This window comes from Desmodus rotundus, chromosome 4 (genome assembly GCF_022682495.2).
Source record: "Desmodus rotundus isolate HL8 chromosome 4, HLdesRot8A.1, whole genome shotgun sequence".
NCBI classification, from domain to species: domain Eukaryota; kingdom Metazoa; phylum Chordata; class Mammalia; order Chiroptera; family Phyllostomidae; genus Desmodus; species Desmodus rotundus.
In genome coordinates, this window is record NC_071390.1 from 50,212,792 (window position 1) to 50,234,508 (window position 21,717).

The 21,717-nt window shown below is 52.1% G+C and overlaps 1 protein-coding gene across 1 annotated transcript in view; it reads left to right on the forward strand.

The window, feature by feature from the left end:
• The window catches only part of SLC29A3 (solute carrier family 29 member 3), a 51,890-nt gene extending 40,843 nt beyond the window's left edge, over positions 1-11,047 (forward strand). The window contains exon 6 of the mRNA XM_024561020.3: positions 225-11,047. Coding sequence (XP_024416788.2) covers positions 225-879 — 655 coding nt within the window. The 3' untranslated portion in view covers positions 880-11,047. The remainder of the gene's footprint in view (positions 1-224) is intronic.
• Positions 11,048-21,717: the final 10,670 nt, after the last annotated feature.

Genomic DNA, 21,717 nt, shown 5'->3' on the forward strand with positions numbered 1-21,717 from the left:
GGGTGGAGCCCAGCCTTTTGGGGAGTACCAGGACAGGCAGGTCAGGGACTGTGCCGGCTTCCCCCTGGCCACCCTGTAGCATGTAAATCGTCTGAGAGCCTTCTGGAGCTGCCGGCCATCAGGGGTTTGGGCTTTCCACGCTGGGCCTAAAGGTCCCCCCCTCCACCCCACCATCCCTAGAAAGCCTCCTGGAGCCCTCTGACCACGTGTCTGTCTCCCTGCAGGTACTACATGAGGCCCGTGTGCCCCCCCCACGTGTTTTCTGGTGAAGAACCGCCATTCCAGGACTCCCCCAATGCCCCTTTGGTGGCTCCCAGATCCAGCTGCTCCCCAACACCACCCCTCCGCCCCATCCTAAAGAGGACAGCAGGCCTGGGCTTCTGTGTCGTCTACCTCTTCTTTATCACCAGCGTCATCTTCCCCGCCGTCTCCACCAACATCGAGTCCCTCAACAAGGACTCGGGCTCACCGTGGACCACCAAGTTCTTCGTCCCCATCACTGCCTTCCTCCTGTTCAACTTTGCTGACCTGTGTGGCCGGCAGATCACAGCCTGGATCCAGGTGCCGGGGCCCAGAAGTAAGGTGCTCCCTGCGCTGGTTCTGCTCCGGACCAGCCTTGTCCCCCTCTTCATGTTCTGCAACTTCCAGCCCCGCGTCCACCTGCAGACAGTGGTCTTCCCGTCCGACATCTACCCAGTGCTATTCGGCTCCCTACTGGGGCTCAGCAACGGCTACCTCAGCACCCTGGCCCTCATCTATGGGCCTAAGATTGTGTCCAGGGAGCTGGCCGAGGCCACGGGGGTGGTGATGTCCTTTTACATGTATGTGGGCTTAGTACTCGGCTCGGCCTGCTCTGCCCTGCTTGTGCATCTCATCTAGAGGGGGTCAATGGCAAGAGAGTGGGTGTGAGCTCAGTGAGAGGGGCAGGACCTGCCCGGAGGGTTCAGGTGACACGCAGAGCGGTCTTGGGTTGGCCTCAGTGCAGAGGGCCGAGCATACCCGGGCCTCGTCTCCCCAGGGAGCTGGGGACCATGCTCCGTGCCAAGTAGAGGCATTCCAGACACTTCAACAAAACACTCCTGAGACTTTTGAAGAAGACCAAGAGTCATCTGGATAAGACACAGTTACACAGGCACAATGCGGGGTATCACTGTCCTAGCTGACGGTTGCACCCCGCCTTTCTTTACAGCCTCCTGGGGGCTGTGTTGCCAGTGTTTGGCTCAGGTAAGTGCCAAAACCCAGCCTTGCTCCTTCCAGCCAACAGCAAGATGTGAGAATCCTCAGCTCTCCCTAACTGGAGGGTCCCCCCGGAAAAGAAGTCCCCATGAGATGGCCAGTTGTCAGGGCCAGAACCCAAGCTTGTGCAGACCCTTCCTTCCGTGGGTGAGAGGGCACCCACCAACCAGACTGGAACACCAGGAAGACAGGTCTTCCAGGGGACCTTCAGTCCTGAAGCCTGGGCTCCAGAAGGTCCCCCAGTACCAGAGGCCAAGTGTGACAGGCCTGGGTTTCCAAATAGGGCTGTTTAAAGTGGCCTGTGGCCTGGGTCAGGGCTGCGTCTTTTAACTTGATGTTTACAACGTGGGCACTGGTCCAAGGGCATTGTAAATTCCTGGGCATTTAATGGGGTGTCTATGTTAGGGTCGTGGCAGGGAAGAATACTCAAAATGGGTAATTTGAGGATATTTGAAGAGTAAGTGTAGGGCCCCGAGGAGGGGGTTCATCCAATCTGCTGTGACCTATAAGGGGTGAATTTCCTTCTCCCTCCTGTCTCCTTCAATCTCCTCCCAGTCCCTGCGGCCTGAACCACCGCCAAGGAGCAGGCGCAGATGGTGGAGAGTGGGTAGAGGGGCAGAAGGTGTTCAGCTCAGGGCCTCATCCAGAGTGGGGCCGCCAGCTCCTGCACTTCCATATTTATTTTTTATTGAGGTCAGTAGAGCTCTGAAGCTTCGGTCAACAGCATGTTGCTTCGTCCTGAGTAGTTGTCTCTTTTGAAGCTGTCGGTTCAAAAGGTGACCCTCGGGCTCTGTGGCCCCATGTTTGCCGTCACCTGCCAGGAACAGTCATCTAGGTGTGGTTCTCAGGTCCTTGGAGGCTTCCACAAAGCTGTTCCGTGGGGGAGCAGGCTGGCTTGGCAATCAGAGAGAGAAAGGAACTAGATCAGACCAGGAGTTCTTCCTCCAGAGTCGTGCAGAAAGAACAGAGCTTGTCCCCAAGAAGTGGCAACCCTAGAGGCATAAATGAGCCCACTCTGAAGTGTGCTGGCTCTGCGATGCCCCGCAGACAGCCGAGTAGACTGGGGTGCAGTCAGCCGTCCACCCAGGGGCCGCAGCTTACACTCCCCATCGCCTCGGGCTGGTGCACACTCCCTCTTCTTGGGCAGAGAATAAAAGAGGACACCCTTGAAACTTGATACCTAAAAATATATAGTAAAAAGCATTTAAAAATAAGTCCTTCCCTCTCCCCTCTGCTCCCCGTCAAAGTCCTCACCAATTCGAATGCTGTTGATCACTTGGGGCACCCGTCTGGCTAGGGACTGACTTCAACCACAGGTGCTCTCCAAACGGGCAGTGTGTCTGCATTCAAGTGCAGCAGCAGCCTCTGAGCTCAGAGACGTGGGCCCCCTGGGGCTAACGAGAAGGAACAGAGGGGTCTTGCATGCCCTGTTAAAGGGGGAGAGCTTTCAGAAGTAGAGGAGATGTCTGCTGATTAAATGATTTGAAGTCAGCGTGGAGAGCAGGGAAGAGGGAGGTGGCATGGTGATGCGGCTCTGGGGCAGCCAAGGTGACTGGACACAGCAGTGCCCCCTGCCCTGGGGGGAGAGGGCTGCTGTGAGCTGGGACAGGCCAGCCGCTTGGCTGGTGGGAGGGTTCTCCAGGTGCCTGCCCACTGCTCTTTGTTGCTCACCTTAGTGGGCTTTCACAAAGAGTCCTTCCCTGGGAGCAAGGAAGGAAAAGAAAAATCCATCTCCAGGCGGAGGGCAGGAAGTGGAGCTCCGGCATCCTTGTCTGCCAGGCACTGTCACAGCCACTCCTGGGGCTTGGCTGCCGTGGGTCTCAAGTCTCATGTGACCCAGGCAGGCTCGTGGAACTAGCTCACATGTTCTGGGGAGTCTACAAAACTTGCTAAGGAGAAGAGGGTTTTCCAGTGTGAGAAGTGGGCGGGGGGGGGGGGCGGTGTTTCCTGTGAAGTCGCCTTTGTCTATTCTTGGATTCAATCCAAGTGGCAGTTTTTAGTGCATGCCCTTGTATATTTCCAGACCATACACGTTTTCACTTACCTCTTTTTATTCAACAAAGTCAGAGGCAGCCAAGTTAGTTATCTCTTGGTTGTCAACTAGTAAGTGACAGTGCTTCTAAAGAAAACGCCAGTTCCTATGTGAAAGGGCACATGATGGGACTTGAGCCAGGGGTGGGTGTTATTAGCAACGACCCTTCATGCTGCCAGCTTCAGCTCAGTGCTCCCCAGAGAAGATTCAGGGCATCCTAATTAATTGGTTTGGATTTGATGGAGGAGGAGGTCTCTGCAGGGAAGCCTATGTAGGCTCAGAATCCCACGGTCCCCAGGCTTCTGAGGCCATGTAATGCTTTTATAGAGAACTCCAACTAGAAGAGAGAGATTTTATTGCAGCGGACATTAATTGGAAGCCTAGTGCTCATCTCTACTTTGTGGGCTTTCTGAGTGAAAAGGTCTGGTATCCGTTTTTCCACCATCACTTCCTTGGTGGCAGCGTCGTTGGTGCCTGTTTTGCTCAGGGCAGAGTCATTGCTGCCCTCCCCCGACTGACTGAAGTGGGTCTAGTTCCAAGTCCAGCTTAGACCCCAGCAGGATCCCAGAAGGAATTTCAGCGCTGCCAGCAGGTGGAGGCAGGGACTAGTCATGTGGCCACAGACGCAGGGTCCAGGGCAGCCTGTCCACAGCTGCCCAGACGCCTGCCCAGTGCTACCCTATGACGAGTGCTTTACCTGCATGATCTTCCCTACCGGTCACTGAGTACAGTGGGGCTCAGAGAGGTTAAGTAACTTCCCCAAGGTCACTCAGCTCCTAAGTGGCACAGAATAGTCAAACCTGATCTTCCTAAGCTCCTAAGTCCTCACCCACCCTGCTCTCTTGCTCCCCTAGTTGAGCTCTGACTCTTCTTGGTTCTTGACACCTATTGTTCCTATGCCTCACTCTATGGCCTGCCTGGACTCTTGCCGAGAAAACATCTTGCCCAGAACCCTGGCACTGGCTCTGGCCTGATCTGATCAATGCAGCTGGCTGGACCCCCAGGGGACTGAGCCCCCATGGGGCCTGACCCTGGGCCCACGTCAGGCCCACTCACACCGCTCCTCAGGCATAGGGTCTCTGGCTGCTTCTGGGCCCTGCCCTCCTGGTCCCACACCTCCCCCACACCAGCCCTTGCTGCTAAGGTCGCCCCAGCACGGTTGCTGCCGATGGACTTGTCTTAGGACACGGGCTTGTGGGACACAACAGCCTGGGGGTACGGAAGCCTTGCTCCCAGACCCACCCAGGACCAGCTGTGTGAGTCAGTCACGTGGCCTTCTGAGCATATTTCCTCATCTGTAAAGGGGATGACAAAAGTCCTGACATTGTGACTGCTGTGCCACTGCGCCAGCCTGCCACGCCCAGTCACGCCCACTCCCCAGCCCACGCAGGCAAAGCTGCCCCTGGGCTCACAGCCGTGCAGCAGGGGGACTCAGAGGCACAGGGCACCCTCTGCTGCCACCCATGTGTCCGCCACTTGGGAGGTGTGAAGGCAGCATCAGCCTGTGAGGAGGACTTCAACTTCAGGCTACAGTGGACTTGACCCCACAGAATAATGATGAAGGTGGCCATGCTTTCTGCCGGACGAGATCCAGCCAGCTGACCCACCAGGTCCGTGCACTCCACTGAGAAGTGCCCTTGACCAGAAGATAGAGGGAACTCCAGACCTGCAGCGTGGGGTTGAGAAGTAGACAGCCGTAGCTTTCAGGCGCCCAGACCGAGGCTGGAATTCTGGTTCTGCCACCTCCTAGCTGGACCACTTTGGCCGGTCTTGCTGACACTCGTTTCTAAAATGAGTGTCCTCTCGGGCTGTTGTGAGGGTTAAACAAGCCCTGATACTGTATATACAATACCTGGCATGTCGCAGAGCCTCACAGACGTGTCCTCCTCCCACCTGGGCAGCCTCTTGCACCTGCACCCAGCGCTTGGTACACACCTCCTTCCTGACCCCAGGCCCAGTGCCTGCCTGGGCCAGCACCTCCAGTTCTGATTCCTGCTCTTTGATGCCCACACCCCTGCCTGGGTCCTGCTCAGACATGCCTGACCTAGGCCGAGTGCAGGGGGCAGAAAGCTGGAAATCCAGGACCCCACACCAAGCTCTGTCCGTCACTTTGACCTCTGGACAAGCCACTTTTTCATAAGCCTCAGCTGGAAAAATGGACACTCTGATACCAATGCTGCCTTTATCATGAGCGTGTGGCCAGGCACACAGATCCCCTCGGTCCCGTAGTAGCTCCTAGAGTCTGCCCTCCGGAGCCACACGGCCTGGGTTTCAACTCTCACCACTTCTAGCTGCAACTTGAACTTGACCATGGGCAAGTTCAACCTGACTCTGTGTCCTCATCTGACAATGGGGACAATCGTAGCACCGGTCTTGGGTACCGGTCTCGGGTCTGGCTGTACTCTAAATGATATAGTGGGGATGCAAAGAAAACATTTAGAATTGAGCCTGGTGTGTACTCTGCGCTAATCACCAGCTCCTAGGAGGCTGTGAGTTCAGACCCCACTTGGGAGAACCACTGCGCTGCACCACCAAAGGCTAACGAGGGCTTGTCAGGGGCTCGCATCTGGCCCAGGGAGAGAAACTAGTGCTCCGAAAGCTTCAAAGTACAGGGTCCGGCACAAATAATGCCCCCTTTTTATTATAACATCATAAACATGTAATTCTATAACAAACAACATCACACTCACACACCATATGACATTTTAGGTAAGTGTTCAGATTAAAACTATAAATTATTACACCCATATTATCACCCTACCGACCACACTCCAGCAGGCCTTACTTCTGCCGGACCCTGTGGTTAATGTACTGTGGACGCTCAATCACTGTTCTCAGAAATGTTCACAGATTCGGGGGAGAGCCTCTGCATGTTAAGCACCAAGTTCACCTTCTCCACCAGCCCCAAAGGTAGGCACCCAGTAGCTTTACTCCTCAATGGCATCTTTACCACCTGCCCCTTTCACCATAAATATTCAGGAGGGAGGTGAGAAGGGCAGAGGGGACCAGGTAAGAAAGGGTAAGGCCTGAGGGCAAGTTAGCCCCAACCCACAGCTTGGAGTTCACAAGATGGAAGTTGTCTCCTCCCTCCCAGGCATTCCTATCATTGGGGTGCAGCAGGTGGGGGTGCAGGGCCACCTTCTGCCAGGGACCGGGGCACACCGTCTGCCTGTTCTCTGGAGCTCAGTGGCTGCTGAGGTGGTGGTAACTGGTTTTCATTTTGCTGAGATTCGAAAAGGGAAATGAACCATTACCAAACTGCAACCCTTTTTGAAACAAAAACTGAAATTGCATTTTCCATTCACATTCTAAGAGCAAAGAATGCAGAAGTCTGGCCTTGCTACACCAGAGTTGTTTTCCAGAGGGGTGTCTGTGTCTTGCCTTCTGCTCACAGAGCTATGTGCAAAGGGGACGGGAGCAGTCAAATGGCAAACCAAAGGTGCCAAGCCTGTTCGTGCCCCTCCAGCTGGTATTCGATGGCTAGCCCACGATCTCTTGTGAGGATGTCAGGAAATTTCCCTTTCCTTGTTTTTTTTGCTGCTCAAAACCCACAGGCTCTGCCCTGTTGGGTAAGGACTAGTCACCTCAATTCTTGAAATAGGGACAGAGCTAGAGTACAGGGCTTACAATTGGGGGCCTTTGGGCAAATCGCTAACCTCTCTGAGCCGCTGCATCCTCACCTGTGAACTGCAAAAGGCACACAAGGTATTAGCTCTCGTTCTTATTAAACTACCCATAGATCCACTTGCACCTCATCCCATGGGGCAAGGAGTCTATAGGACCAAAGGGGCGTGGCAGCCTGGGGCTCATACCTCTTCCCCCTGCTGGACCATGCTCTGGGTACTTGGGACTCTTGAATCTCTTGCCTAAATGGGCTCAAACCTGCAACCCGGGCCTGGGCAGGCTCTTCCCTAGGTCCACCCCTCCAGGGCACTCCCAGGCTCATGTTCGCAACTCATGCGGAGGCGGAACACAGGCATTGGGCTACCCGCATTTGTGCAGAGGAACTCTCCGGATGTGGGACTGAGCCATCACATTCCAGAGAAGAACTCTTAAGTCAGAAGATTCCAGATTCAAACCTGACCTGCCAGGTTTTTAAAAAGGCATGTGAAGAAGGAAGAACGTAATTTTATAGCATATACGGAAACATATGGTATATGTGCCTCCATTTATACTCTTATCCTGGGCCTGCAAATGCCCCTTCCTATTACTAGCAGTTTGAATCCCACTTCCTTTGTCTCTTATTTTCCCCTTTGTCTGGGCTTCGTCTCCTAGTTCCCCTCCTCTATCTTCCTAAATATTCGAAGCTGTGCTGTATTTGGAAATGTAGCCAGGATTAGCAAAAATTTGTAGAGATTTCAGGGGTTCCCTTTCTTCTCCCCCTTAAACCCTTTCTCTTCCACTAGAGACACACACGGGACGGATCGCGGGCAGAGACTGGTTGATAGCTGGCCTCCTCTTTTGCCGCCTCAGCCGTTTCCAGACAAAGGGTGCCGGTGCCGCTCTAGGGTAGGAAGATGGAGCTTCATGCTGCTGCCACCATGGTCACCCCTAAGCTGTGTGGACTAGATGTCACCAAGAAAAGCCTTGGGCTCCATCCTGAGGTGTAGGGAAGGCCCTAGATGCCTCAATGTTTGTGCAGGGAGCAGCTATTGGAAGGGTGGTGCCTCCTGGTCCTCCATCCTGGAAGGGAGAGAGGTCCTCCGCCGACAGAGGGGAAAGTAAGTTGGTGAGAGGTGGGCACCAACTTCTTCATGCCACGAGTTGAGGCCCTTTTGGGTTCTCCTAACTCTCCCCAGACTTGCTGCCAATAGTGACATCATCCACATTTTGCCTCACATAAAACCCTTTCCTGGTGTCCCCTTCTTATTCAGACACCCTCTGGCAGTGCAGAAACTCCCAAATGGAAGAGGAGTCACTGCCTCTGTGAGCTGTCTCCCTTGTCCCAGAAGTAGGACAGGAAGAGTTGCCCCGTCCCACTTGCCTCCTGCGGTCCTGGGAGGTCCCCGGGTAACGCGGCAGCAGAGGCTGAATAGCCTTTGGGCACATCAAATTCTGCTGAACTTTTCTTCACACCTGTGCCTGGGGTAGCTCTATATAGAGAAGCAAGGTGTGAGGGGAAAGGTGGACCCACTAGGGGGTATGTCTGCTCCCCACCTACCCCACAGACCCTAAGACAATCAGAGGAAACACCAGATACTAGAGAATGACATGACTGTCTCGGCCACTGTTTCTCTTAAGATCGAAAGTGAACTGCTGGTGCTTTGCCGAGGGACTAGGTACTACGGGCCAGGGCAGAAAACACCCCAAAGTCTCAGTGTGTGGAAGTTCTTCCCTTTTCAACTCTTTGAATCCTGAGTGCCCACAGGAGAAACTTTCAATTTAGTGCTTGAATGTCTTCAATAGTGTGTTAAAACTTGCTATTCTGCTATTCTCCCTTTTTAGCAAAATGAGAACAGGCCACAGGTCAAGGTCTTGCCTGCTAGACTTGAGAAGAATGTTTTCTTTTTACTTGTGTTTCTCTTTATGGTTTCTTGCCTTCTATGTATGACAGGTGATATTGGTTTTCCATTAATGACAGTTTGCCTTTTACAGTAAATGTAAGTAAAGCAACCGAGTTAAAGAAAATTAAAAAGATACAGGTGGCACTTGAATATGGCAAACATCATCCAGGCTTCTCATTTTAGAGGCAGGGAAACAGGCCCAGACAGGAGACCCCAGGTCCCAGAGTGAGCGAGTGTCTCTGACATTTAGGAAGAACACACGTCTACCCGAGCTGAAAACTAGACTGATCTGCTCGGGGGCCCTGAGCTCGGTAAGGCCCCCTTTTAACTTCAGGCCCCATTAACACTCCTTTCGTGGCTGGTGTTTTCACTGTTTTTATTTTAGCTAATAAAAGTGAGAACTTCGGAAGTTATTCTTTGTTCCCTTTAAACTCCAGCACAAGCCAGGCCATTATCAGAGGCAAAGGTCTTCAGCCCTTGAGCTAGCAAGAACTAGCAGAGAGGACAGGAAAGGGTAAAATAGAAGTAGAGAGAAGGAGGAAGTAGACGACACAGCAGCTTCAACATTTTAAGGACTCGAAACTGTGGAATGGGCAGTTAGGTCTCTGACTGATCCAGTCCAAAGTGGACAAAGTAGTCTGTCTCTGGCAAATCACTCTTTAATGCAGGTATTACTATCACTTGTTACTGCGACTCTGATGATTTGCTCGCTAACCTTGTCTGAGTGCCTAGTAGGTGCCTGGCCCTTGGCCATGACTTGACATCCTCTCATCACTCCTCACCAAGAAGCCTCTAGGATAAAACCCTGGATTCTGGACTTGTACAGCCCAGGGTTGGAAATCTGGCCCTATGTGGAGCCAAGTGAGTTAAGGTAAATTAAATCCCTCCCTGAGCCTCAGTTTCTTCATCTCTCCAACATGGGGAGAATCTCTTAGGATCTGAAAGCTTCTATAACAGAATGCTTATCAAGAGGAAAAAGTTAACAGTCAATAATAATGTCACTTAGTATTAATCACTTGCTGTTATCAGTACCAGGAAGGCAGAGAAGCTTCTGGAGGTCACTGTACCCCAGGTTACTGAGCTGACTGGTGGGATAGATGCAGGTGTGTTTGGACCTCCCGGCATCGGGGCCCAGAGCTAGGGCGGCGCAGCACCGGCTGCTGGAGAGAGGCCCAGGCCGCCCAGCGGAAGCTCCAAGCTGCCTCCGGGACTCAGCCACGTCTTCTTGGGGCTCCTACCGGCCGGACACTCACACTGCTGTGACGTGACTGGCGAGTGAGGCGGATGCTCAGCCCCGCGAGGCCATCCAGCCCAGTGACACGCTGCGAGGCCGGGCCTGCAGCGCTCAACTCGGCCGTGAACCTCTCCCAGCACTACTTCTTTGTTGTCCACTTGGATCTCTCTGCATCTGCATCCGCCACCCACCACGAAACAGGTGGCCGAGCACGGCTTCCGGCAGCCGCAGGCCATGCTGGGAAGTTGGGCCTCACAGCCAATCCCGCGCAGGGGTGGGCAGTGGTTGCCCAGCAACGGGGCCGCCGGCCAAGCGAGGGGGCGGGGCCGGTAGAACCCGGTGAGCTGTCGTGGAAGCGGAGAGTGAGTGGACCTGCCAATCGCGGAGAAAGCTGCCTTTTCTCGTCTGCATTTCCTTCACTCCTACCTGAACTTGGAGGGAAGAGAAGATCATAAGGCAAATGATAAAAAACAAGAATAAGCCATGGGAACTAATAATAATAAAAAAGATATTCATATTACTGAGCACTTACTGTGGGCCTGGCTCTTAACAGGGATTATTATTTTTCATTTGCTCTTGGAGGGAAAGTGATCTCCCGATTTTGTACATTATTAAACGGAAGTTTAGATAGATGAGACTCCTTACCCGCAGTGACTCACTAGAGAGTAGCAGAGCTGGAATTTGAATCGAGGTGGTTTTAAACCCAGGTGGTTTGTGTTCCTAATGAGTCAAGTAGTGGATAGTCATTTCAATTCAGTAAAAGTGTGTCTGGGTTTCTGCTAGGCCTTCCTACAAGGGCCAATCCAACCTTTATGGGGAATGAAGCTTAGACAAGTTGGAGGAGCCCTCTTTAGGAGAACGAATAACAAATTGCAAATATAAAATTAGGCACAAAAAGAATACTTGAGTAGAATGTAAAAAGAAATAACAACAAAGTACTTTTGCTAATTTTACAAAGCATGTGACTAGGTGAATACATTGCTAAGGCCTGTCACAAAGGCGTCCTCGACCTTCAGTTCCCATTAAAGCCCTTCAATCAGATATCAAAGTACCTTGCCTGCTTCTCTGCTTTTCCCTTCTGCACCCTGCATTCCACCCACAGGCCCTCCCGGGGGAGGGGTCTAGCAGGGGGTTTAGTAGGGCTTTATGACTGTGGTGCACGCTTGGGCTGCCAAGTAAGTGAACTGAAATGCCAAAAAGTTAATACCCTTGGAAGCGGTCCTCAACACCGATGGACTTGAGTTGGTGCCCATTAACACCCCCACCCCCCACTCAGTGATCCAGTAGTGTTGGCTGTGTTAACAGGTAGGGGCTGGTCACAGACAAGAGCACAGGCCTCTATCTTGGTGACTTTAGGCCATTTTTTTCTAACCCCTCAGAGCCTTATTTTTTTCATCTGTGGAGTGGGGTGGCCGTCTCCACTGCCCTGAGGGTGTTCCAAGGATGCAGTGTTCACTGCAGGCCAGTGGCAGAAAATATGGCTCAGGCATGGGTGGTGGGGGTGCAGGTCTGCGGCGGGGGCCTCCCCCTCTTCTGTCCATCAAAATGGTGAAGGAACATGGGGCTGCTCTCGGTTCTCCAGAACCCTGGTCTGTCAGAAGGCTGCTTGTGATGCCCGAAAGGTAGTGCGCTCTCTCTAGGACACTGCCAGCCCACGCTGCAAGGTGGGAAGCGGCAGAAGGGATTACTTTGGAGAGCCTAGGTTAAGGATGCTCCAATGCTCTGCCTTGCCAAAAACTGATTCCCTGGCTCCCCAGCCGAAATCTGGGTGGGTTTGAACCCTGATGGTCTGTGTTCTCAATGAGCAGTGGACACTCATTTTAATACAATAATTTCTTACCACATTATTTGCGTTTCCTTCGTGGCACTCCTCATGAGTTCTAATTATTTGCCTCCATTTAAAAAAAACTTTGAAATGGAAAAATGTAAACATTTATAAAAGAAAACATAGTACATGGCCCTCGTGTACCTATCACTCGGCTTCAACAATCCCCAACTCAGGGCCAATCTTTTTCACCGCTACCCCCTCTCACTAACCCCTCCCTGTATTAATTTGAAGCATCATATTATTTCATCCGTAAATAAGTTTTGGCAAGTATCTGTAAATAATTAGGACTCCTTAATAAAATACAATCACAATACCATTATTATACTTAAAGACACGCACAATTCCTTGATATGTGACTGTAGTTAAACGTCAGTCTCCCTCCACTGGGCTGAGGGCTTCACGAGAGCTTTCTCTCTTGTTCTTGGCTATATCCACAGTGCCTGAGACCTAGCAGATGGTTGGTAAGTATTTGTTGATGGGTAAATGAATGGGAGAAGGGCAAAGGATGCTGGGATCCACTGTTTTCTGTGGCTACTGCCCCCGTCCATCCCTTGGACCCTGGGGTGTGATCACTGCCTTGCAGGCTCACAGTCACTTACTCTCTCTTGTGGGAGCAGCACCGTGCAGCCATAAACTTCTCAGTTTCTTTTCCTCCCAGCTTGCCTGGGGCTTAATTGGGCAGCAAGTTACTAATCCTCTCCCCACGACTGCAGCCTCCTCCCCCTGCGCAGCTAATTCCACCTTCCGACTTAATCATTCTACTTAGCACTTTCAGTAAGGGATTTTCGTCTTCAGAGCCCCATCAGGCATTAGTTGATTACTGTAATCTGTCTGATTTCCAAAGCATCAACCAAGATGGCAGGGGAAGGGGCTGGGTCTGCCCTTGTCCTCTTGGAGCCTCAGTTTCCTCATCTGTAAAACTGAGAGAATATATCTAACTGTTATGGTTGGTATAGGGATTAAGTAAAATCAAAGAATAAGGTGTTTTCCCATGACACATAAGAAGCACTGAGGAGTGACTACTTTTTCCCAGGATTAAATCTCATGGGAAATCTCGATTTGAATCCAGCCTTCACCACCTACAGTGAAAATTTCTGAGCCTCAATTTCCTCATCTCTAATATGGAGATAATGGTGCCCACCTCTCGGAGTTTGCTAAAAGGGTTAAACCACATGATATATGTATTTGTTGGGCTGAGCAGAGTGTAGCGCACCCGTAAGCGCTAAATAAGGAGGTTGTTGCTACTTCCAGGAGGAGGTGGAGGCGGGGAAAGGAGAAGGAGGCTCTGGTGCCTTCTCAAAGGTGTCAGTTATGTCTTTTCTCCTCAAGGTGCGCAAGTCGACAGAGGATACCTCATGCGCTGCACATTGTACCCCAGGCCTTCGCGTGTTCAGTAAATAAGCGAATGGATGTGGTGAGGTGGGGGTAGGAATTATACACGGGCATGCCTCGTTTTATCATGGTTTGCTTTATTGCACTTCACAGATACTGAGTTTTCATGAATGGAAGGTAAAACCCCCCCACCAGCAATAAGGTAATGACTTGCTGCATTATTGCAGTGGTCTGGAACCCAGCCCGCAATAGCCCCGATGCATGCTGGTATCTGAACAGGACGGACAGAGGACTTTCAAGATCTTTCTTTATCTCACAACCAGGGAAAGTAAACAAACCAGGGATTATACCCCGGGTGTTACAGACGCCCAGGGAGAGAAACACCAGGCCTGGAAGTGGAAACAGCTGGAGCCACGCCCACCTCAGTTTAGATGAGCCACGCCCACCTCAGTTTAGATGTAGCTGGAGTGTGCTTAGCTTTGCCGGTCAGAAGATTTGGGCCTCTGGCTCAGCTGGAGTTAGTGTTCTCGGGATCTTCTAAAGCTGCATGTGATCTGCCTCCTACTCCTCCTGCCTCCCACTCAGGCTGGTATGGGGCTGTATCTCAGTGTGCTCGTTTTTAATTACTGAGAATTTCAACATTGGGGCTGCCATGACCAGCCGTTGAGGTTATACAATGTGCAACTCCAGGGGCCAGACACCATTCACCAATGAGTAACATCAAGGAGTCCCCAAGACAGGAGCCCCACTGTGAAGTTGGCAGTGGCTGTAGGAGGAGGTGGGGACCCTCTCCGTGCACCAGCTGGACATGGGGCAGGAGCACGGCTCTGGGAACCAGGGCTCCTGGGCATCCCCTGGCCTGATGCGGTGGGGCAGGTCCGTGTTCAGGGCGTGGACATCTGGAGGCTGAGCACCACCCTTCTTAGGGAGAAGGGTAGGAAAGCCCTGAGACCTGAGCTCTAGTTTTAAAACTTGAAAAAATTGAGGGTAGGAGCAAGAGTCTGAGCCAGGTACTTTATATACTGTGTTGCACATCTACAAAGGGACCCCCCCAACCCTGCAATTATCATCTGGAGGGCGGGCCCCTTGTAGTACAGGTTTCCTCTGCTAGGTGAGTGTTCTAGGAACCCATCTGTATCAGTGTATCAGCTGGCATTGTTGTGAGGGCTGTGTTTTTTTTCGGCTTCAGGAATTTTTTTGAAGACAACTCGTCTGCCCATTACAGGATGGGTGATTTACAAACACACCTGCCCGCACCAGGCTGAGTGTCCAGCAGTTTTCGACCGAAACCGGCATGACCTCTGTGCCCCACCCTCTCTATTCACCCAACTCGCGCTGAGCAACATTTTTTTGTTTCCCTGATAAAAATGTCCTCAAAGGGAAAAGTTTTGCTGATGTGGAAGAGGTGAAATGAAAAACAGCATAAGCACTAAAAGACATCGAAATTGACAAGTTCAAAATGTGTTCTGAGCAGTGGGAAAAAAAAGTCTCAATAGGTGTATTGCATCAAATGGAGAGTACTTTGAAGGTGACTGAAGTTCAAACATGTAAGAATAAATACACGATTTTTTATAAGTAAATTCCATTTTTTGGGGTCCCCCCTCATAAGTAATAATTTAATCTTGACAGTAAAGCTCTCTGGAGAGGCATAATTAACCCACTTTACAGATGAGTTAGCCAAGGCACACAGCAAGGAAGTTGCACAGTTGGGATCCAAACTCAGGCCTGCTCGACGCCAGGCCCTGCTATGTCACCTCTAGTTGTGACCTGAAATACAAGGGAGGGAGCGGAGGCTCGGGGGGAAGGGGGGGCAATGCCTAGCCCAGGGTCACACAGCCAGGTAGTGGCAAAGCACATAAGAAACCCACGAATCTAGGCTTCAGTCCCAAATGAGCCCATATGGGTGCCTGGCCCATCAGTGAATATTTGTTACAGAAACAAGTCTAGAAAGAGTGACCTAAGATGGCTAGGGGTAGGGGAACTGGGGGAGGTGGAGCAGGCGATGAAGGGCAGGCCCCAATCCACCATATGTTTGCCCCCAGATCTCTGTAAAAGGAGCCCTGTTGCCCTGTTACCTTCCTAGCAGGGCTTGGGGGTGGAAATGGATGGGTTCCCGGAAGGGTGAAAAGTGCGGCGCAGCGCTCGGCCTCTAGGTGGCACCCGCACTGCAGACCTGGACTCCCTCAGGACGCCAAGCCTGGGGGAACTGGTCGGTCCCCAGGTGCTGGTCTGTCCCTGGAGTTTTTAGGATGCTCCCGGGAAGGCTCCTCTTTCTGCCCAGGCAACCTCTAATTTGGCTTTGGCAGCAAAGGGTTGGCAGGGCCCATGCTGGGAGCTCATGCCTCAATCCCCACCCTTCCTTGTAAGCCCTCTGCAGGCCCCTGGGTGAGACCCTCCCCAGGAATTTGCGGGTCACCCATCTGCTTCCCATCTGCTTGACTTTGGGCAGATTGCTCAACCTCTTTGAGGCTCACTCACTCCAGCTGCAGAGTGCAAGTGGGTTGTGTGCCCAGGACATTGAGAGGATCAGACAGAACATTTTACAGCCTGTTGCAGGCGCTCAACAGATGGGAGCTACGGCAAGTCCTCACTTACCGTTGTCAATAAGTTCTGAACTTCAAGTGGAACAACACTGTAACAAAACCAATTTGCCACAGACTAATCTATATAAACAAGAGTTAAGTCCTTACGGCATCTCATCACGTTATAAGGAAACATTACTGGAGGACCTGCTGTTATTAGCATTGTTCCCATGGACAGTGCCTTTTTTTCTTGTGCACGGCTATGCCGGCCCATCACAACACGCCCTCTCCATCACCACCGGCCTCTGTCCTCCGTTCCCTGTGGGCTGCTTTCTTGGAGACAACGTAGGATAGTGGGCAGGCAGAAGGCTCTGCGGTCTCGCTGTCTGGGTTCAGATCCTCACCTCTGCCACTTTCTGTGTGGCCTTGATCGAGTCCCTCAGCTTCTCCACTGCTGATCCTTAGTGCTCATTAGCACATATTCCGGTCCCCTCCACCCCCTATAGACGGGTGGGAGCCATGTGACTGCCAAGTTCTGGCCAGGGAAATGGGAGCAGAGTGATGTGTGTGTGTCATTCCAGACCAAGGCAGTTGAGAGCCTGTAGATGTCATCTGTCCCTTTCTTGCTCCACCACAGTGACCTAAGTGTGGCCACAGGGACATGAATTCCAGGTAGCACATCTCTAAGAGGGAAGCACCCCGAGTCCCCAGGTCACCCTTGCAGGAAAGCCCAGCCACCAGCACTGCACTACGTGGCGGCAGGAAGTAAACGTTTACTGCCTGAGATCCCAGGGTTTGTTTATACTGCACGACAACTAGGGCTGAACTTCCCTGACACGGTTTTCTGGGCCTCCGTTTTCTCACCAGTGAAATGGGGACAGTAACGGTACCGCTCTCGCAGAATTGTTGTGACGGTTAAATGAGATCGTAAATGTAACCCTCTTAAGATGTAAAATCTCAGTTTTGTTAGTCCTGTAGGAATAGACAGAAAAGCGCAAAATAACTTTAGACCCTCAGAGCAGGAGGGACCCAGGAGGACCTTGAACTCCCTCCTCATGGTTAGAGGAGAGAAGAGAGGCTCAGCGGGAGAAAGGCCTTTTTCATGCTCATTTAGGCAGAGAGGGGAAGAGTCGGGGCTGAATCCCAGGTCTTCTGATCTCCATCTGAAGTTTATTCAGATGTACCTCGGTCCCTGTTCCCTAGGAGCTTATGATTAACTGGAAACAAGACAGGTAGACATAATATAAAAAGATTACTGAAAATTGCATGCCATGTACACTCGTGGTGAGTCATTCAGATAGTGGGGATTCTGAGGGTTAGAGGAGGACCTGCGGGTCTTGGAGGTAAGCAGGGAAGGCTTCCTGGAGGTGGTGGGACTTGAAGAATGGGTTTCAGCAGCGAGCAGGAGAGGGCAGTGGGCAAAGACAGGAGACAGGACCGTGTAAGCATAGTCCAGGGGGTAGCAGAGTGGCTCGCAGAACAGATGAGTCAAGCTGTGGTCCCTTTAACATGTCCCCTGTCACAGAGAGCCTGACACCGAACGTCATTGTACCAACCTCCAGTTTCTGCATATTTTACCAGCTGAGACAGAGGCCGTAGGGAAGAGAGTGTGGGTTGAGGCTCGAAAGGTATGTTGGGCCTGATTTCTCAGGGTGAGAGGGTTGGGGGCTTTAAAAGCTACAGTAATGCTCCCACTTGATTCTCCAGGTCAGGACCTCCAATGTCAGCCATTTGCCTAACACACTTACCAATGTTGGCCCTTCCCTGCGCCAACTCTGCTGTTACTGGCTCAACGGAAGTTTTAAACCCTCACTTTTCAACTGATTTCCTTTTAAAAATTTATCGCCACCCTAAAAGAAAAAAAAAACAGTACTAATTGCAATAAATGAATGAGAACTATAAAATTAAATACAACAATTACAATACCACCCTATTAAGTATAGTGAGACAAAGTTGCCTGCAAGAGAAGGCCTGATCCCTTCTGGGTCGAGAAAGAGGGATTCTCACGTGTTAAAGCCGTCATCTCACAAACGGAGATGTTCTTTTCTGCATGGTCGTACAGGCTACAGCAGAACTGGACGTGAAGCCGCTTTCTCACCACTGTATGGGATTCAAAGAGGTGACCTGAGGAAATTTGCGCCCAGCAGGATGTAGTACACAGACTAAACCAAATGGGAGACCCCATCCTCTGAAGACTGTGCTGGTTTGGCTGAGAGGGCCCAGAGGCAGAAGAGCAGATCACAAACCCACCTCTCTCTTTCCAGGTCATTGGGTTTTCTAGTGTGTACGATGGGGCTGGGCGGGGGGGGGGGGGGGGGGGGGGCAGTGCTGGGAGCCTGCAGAGAGAAGGTCTTGTGTCCTGCCCCAGGGTCCAGGCTTCAGACACACCCAGGGACATCAGTTCTCTCTGCACTCCCCGCTGCAGCCAGGGCTGCCTCTGTGGGCAGGTGACCCGTGCAGTCACACAGGGCCCTGTGTTTGGAAGGGCCCGGTGCTCCGCTTCATGCTGTGTTGTCACCCTTATTCTGTGGGACGCGTGCTGGCAGATTACATAGAGGAGAGAGGCCCTCTGTGCGCCAGTGTGGAAAGAGCTCCGAGGACATGTTTTAAGAAGAAGTCAAGTTATAGAACAATATGTCAAGTATGACTATTTATAAACCTTGGATAATTTTTTAAATATACACGCACAACTTTATTATTCCATTTTCCCCTCCATTGGCTGGTTAGTTAGACATCCATTTACCATTCTTCTAGGGTTAGCCTCGAGATAAGGCAGGCACCCTTGATTTATTAATGTTTACCGTACACGCACATTGTCACCCACTTCCAGGATGATGCGAGGACTTCGGAACATTCCAACTCCATTTACCCCCTTCCCGACTCATGTGCTCTTGTGTCGTGAATTTTAATTCTCTCTCTATATTTTAAACATTAGTTGCATTGTTTTATGCAACGAAGATTCATTTGTATTTACCCATATTCCCCTTTCTATTTCTCTTCTTTCCTTCCTAAAATCCAAGCCTCCATCTGGGACCACTTCCCTTCTGCCTGAAGCATACCCTTTATATTTATTTTCATATTTGAGCCATTCATATGGTTCAAAATTTAAAAGTACAGAAGCGTGCCATAATAGATGTCTCTCTCTCCTACCCCTGCCCCCAGCCAGAAACGATGGACTTCCATATGCACATAGAACATCACTTGGAAGAACACACACCAAGCTGAGGAGAGCGGTTAGTCATCTGGTCCGCAGTGTTTGCGATGGTAATGCATTCCTGTCTCCTGCGTGGAAAGGAAAGGAGCTGGGCCCAGGACGAGCGGCCGGGAGGCCCAGTCTTTTCTTGCTGACGCCTCTCACCGTGTCCCACAGCTTCTCTGTCATCCCTGTCCTCATTTGATCCCACCCACAGCCCTGCAGGCCTGGCGGGGCCGGGTCCCCTGTCCCAGGACTGCCAAGGGCCACGGCTCCCAGGCACCATTTTGTGCGCGTCCGCTCCTTCCGTCCTTACGACGACGACTGTGAGAGTCGTGTCACCATTTGCAGAGGAGCAAAGTGAGGCAAAGAGAAGGCAGAGAACCTGCCCAAGAGGCGGAGCCAAGATTCACTCCAAACTCAACAGCCCAGCTTCACGGCCCTCTTACTGACCCCATTTTACAGATAAGAAAACCAAGGCCCCCAAAGGTTTGGCCATATATTCAAACCCATACAGTCAGCAGTGGCAGAACAAGAACTCACATCTGTGACTTTTGGGGTCAAAATCTACCCCCTGTCCCTGTCCCCAGACTAGTGGTTTTGCTCTGCACACTGAAATCATACAGGGAGCTTTCAAAACTGCTATGTCCAGATGTCAGCCCCACCCAATCAAACCTGGTATTCTGATCCTCTTTTTACATGCCCCACCCCCAGCCCCCACCACCTTCCAGGAGCTCGAGAAGCGCTCCCTGGAACACAGGTGGGCAGGGCCTTGGTTGAGCTTAATTCAGACTTTGCCCCCGTGACCTTGGGCAAACTGCTTTAACATGTCTGTGCTGCCTCAGTTTCCTCATCTGTCAGATTGGATCATTACAGTGTCTCCCTTCATGTGAGGACTGAGTGAGAATCCGTGCAAAGCACGTGCAGGAGTGCCTGGCACAAAGTCAGTTTGAAATACATGCTAGAAAGATTATCACTGTTACTATCATTCGCTGTGTAGCTCTGTGGACAGCCTACCCCCTGTGGGCCCCAGGCTCTCCATCTGTGAAGATGTGGCACGGTGGGGGCTGCCTGGTCTTGGAAGGTGTCTTCCAGCTCTGCTGTGCTCTCATCGGTGAGAAGCTGGCTGGCTCTCAGGCCTTCTCCCCGCACCCTTTCAGAAGGCCAGCTCTGCCCCTTTTGTGCAGAGGCTACAGCACGCATGTGCGGGGAGAAGATGAGCCGTGCTTCTGTGGGATGAGTCCAGCCTCTGATTAAGGTGTCGACGTCTCTGCCCGCTGGGAGGTGCTGAGCCGTGCAGACAGAAATCTCTCCTTGTAAGGTGGTGGCTGACAAGGCTCCAGTTGCCTCCAGAGAAAGATAGAAGGGCCTGAATGGAGGGCCTCTCAGAGAGGCAGGGTGGTGGGGGGAGGCCCTGGCATAGCTGGGGGCCCCATGCCGGCTTCCTACCAGCCCGCAGGGCACTTAGTGCCAGCCCTTGCCACCAACCGCCATTCTGCACCAATGCATAATTCATGCCCCCGTGTGCCAATCTGTGCCAGCTTTAATTAGCTTCTAACTTTTTGTCATTCATTTTGCTATGAACACCTTATAAATAAATAATGTGAGGGGAGCAGGGAGTGGGGCAGGAACGTGAGGGAAGGAGCCTGGCTCCTTAGGCCTCATGGGGGAGGGGTAAACCTCTAAGGTGGGGGTCCAGGGGCTTTCCTGGGGGCCCTCGACTCTGTGGTCGGGTGGCCCCAGCCCACCTTGCTCTCCTTCCAGCCTTGTTCTCCAACAAGCTGCGCTGAGCCGGCACAGCTGTGCCCGGCTCCAAGGGCCTACAAACCAAACTCAGGAGCACACATGTTTGGTTTATGGTGGCAGGCTCTGCCCCGGGAGAGGGCCCGTGGGCTGGGGACACCGGCAGGAAGCAACAAACAGCTTTCACCAGCTCAGGGATGGGAATAAAGGGGGAATAGGCAACTGTGCTTCACTGTGAGGTGGGAAAGGGAAGCTGTTACGGAGGACACCCAGAGGAGAGGCGTGTATGTGCTTTAAAAATAATAATCGACCCTCATGGGGAAGAGAGATTTGAATGGGAGTGTTGTTTTGTTTTCACAGTTTATAAAGCACTTGAATTTGTGTGTTTTCTCTTCCACTCCGAACGGCAACCTTGGGAGGTGTTCAGGGAGGCTGGGGGCTAGCGTGCCCGTAAACAGTTGAGGAAACTGAGGCTCTAACAAGTCAGTTAAGACCCACGGCCACTGCATTCTATCTCAGGAGCTCCGCACACACACACGGCCTCACCTCCATTCCCAGGGAAGAAGGCAGGGGCAGAAAGCTCCCAGGGGCCTAGGGCGCTGAGACGGAATCCAGTCCAATCCCAGGTGATTAATAGGCTGGACAGGTTTAAAATCGCAGATTTGGGTCCCCGCCCTTCCTCCCTCCTTTCCTTCCTCAGTACAGAGAGTGCCGGTGAGCCAGCTGATCACTTGTTGTTTGGGGTTACAAAGACAGTGAAGGAGAGGTGTCCCTGTTTCCAAGATGCCAGCCCAGGGCCACCCTGGGACAATCCACTGTCTCTCCCTCTCCATCCTTTAGCTCCTCATACTTTGCCATTATTGTGGGTCTTCACCTCCTAGCCCACCCCACCTCCCTCCACCTCAGTGTTGTTTGCTGAGTGACCCCAAGGCCCCAGGCCCCAGCATGGCGTACAGGGTCCTTCATGGCCCAGCCCTTGCTCATCTGCCAAGATGTGTCTGTCACCTCTGTCCCGTGTGCCTTGGTCCATCCCAACCACCGCACTACCTGAAGTCTCTAAACTCTTTGAGGGCCCTGTGACTTTGCACGCATC